We start from the raw sequence: 1,207 nt of genomic DNA on the forward strand, positions 1-1,207 counted from the left end.
AAAATTTGCGGAACAGTCAATGGAGAATTGTGTCCAACATATCGTAGTGCCTGCCTAAAGTTGGGTTTATTGGAAAATGATTCGCATTGGGATGATACGCTTGCTGAATCATCAAATACCAGTGCCGGTATTCTAAGAATTCCACCAAAATCGTTCGGAATTATTTTTTTCGTACATAAGACCATATTGGAGTGAAAGAGAGAGATTCCACTATTTTTCAGCGTCCCACCGAAATTATTTCTCACACAATCCACTCTTCCTTGAGTTATCGAAATAATTCCGGTGGGACGCTGAAAAATAGTGGAATCTCTCTCTTTCACTCCAATATGGTCTTATGTACGAAAAGAATAATTCCGAACGATTTTGGTGGAATGACTTAGAATTCCAGCCCAGGTGGTACCGGAAAGACATTTTTAATGTCTTTACTGTTAGCCAAAATACGATCGCAAAATAAAATAGCATTAGCGCTTGCTTCGTCCGGAATTGCTGCAACTCTATTGGATGGTGGTCGAACCGCGCACTTCGCATTGAAATTACCGTTAAATGTTCATATTATTGAGCATCCAACATGCGGTATTACGAAGAGATCCGGAATGGGAAAAGTTTTAGAAGAATGTGACATTATTGTATGGGACGAATGCACAATTGCACAATGGCACACAAAAAATCGTTGCAAGCATTGGAAATTACGATGAGAGACATTCGAAAGAACGATAATTTGTTTGATGGTGCATTGATATTGTTGGCTGGTGATTTTAGACAAACACTGCCAGTCATTCCTCGATCAACTCCAGCCGATGAGCTGAATGCATGTTTAAAATTGTCGCCGTTATGGAGATACGTAAAAGTTTTACGCCTCAGAGAAAATGTTCGAGTTCAATTGCAAAATGATCCATCTGCTGCTGTATTTTCGAAGCAATTATTGGATATTGGAAATGGTGCAATGGCCGTTAATGCTGCAACTGGTATGATTACTTTTCCCGAAAATTTTTGCCGTATTACCCAAGAAAAAGATGAATTAGTTCAAAGCGTGTTCCCGAATATTGTTCAAAACTATATGGATCACGATTGGTTGGGTGAAAGAGCCATATTAGCAGGAACAAATAAAGATGTTACCGAACTCAATTGGAGTATTCAAAGTAAAATCCCAGGTACATAAATGTTGAAGCAATGCAACCGTGTAAAGTCACATACGTCAAACACCAAA

General features: G+C 38.9%; 1 protein-coding gene across 1 annotated transcript in view; it reads left to right on the top strand.

The window, feature by feature from the left end:
* The first annotated feature begins 652 nt into the window (after positions 1 to 652).
* Positions 653 to 1,207, top strand: part of LOC129572246 (ATP-dependent DNA helicase pif1-like) — a 1,231-nt gene continuing 676 nt past the window's right edge. The window contains exon 1 of the mRNA XM_055452191.1: positions 653 to 1,151. Within this exon, the coding sequence (XP_055308166.1) occupies positions 653 to 1,151 (499 nt within the window). The remainder of the gene's footprint in view (positions 1,152 to 1,207) is intronic.

The sequence above is a fragment of the Sitodiplosis mosellana genome, unplaced genomic scaffold, assembly GCF_009176505.1.
Source record: "Sitodiplosis mosellana isolate CC-2019 unplaced genomic scaffold, AAFC_SMos_1.0 Smas_scaffold_4549, whole genome shotgun sequence".
NCBI classification, from domain to species: Eukaryota; Metazoa; Arthropoda; class Insecta; order Diptera; family Cecidomyiidae; genus Sitodiplosis; species Sitodiplosis mosellana.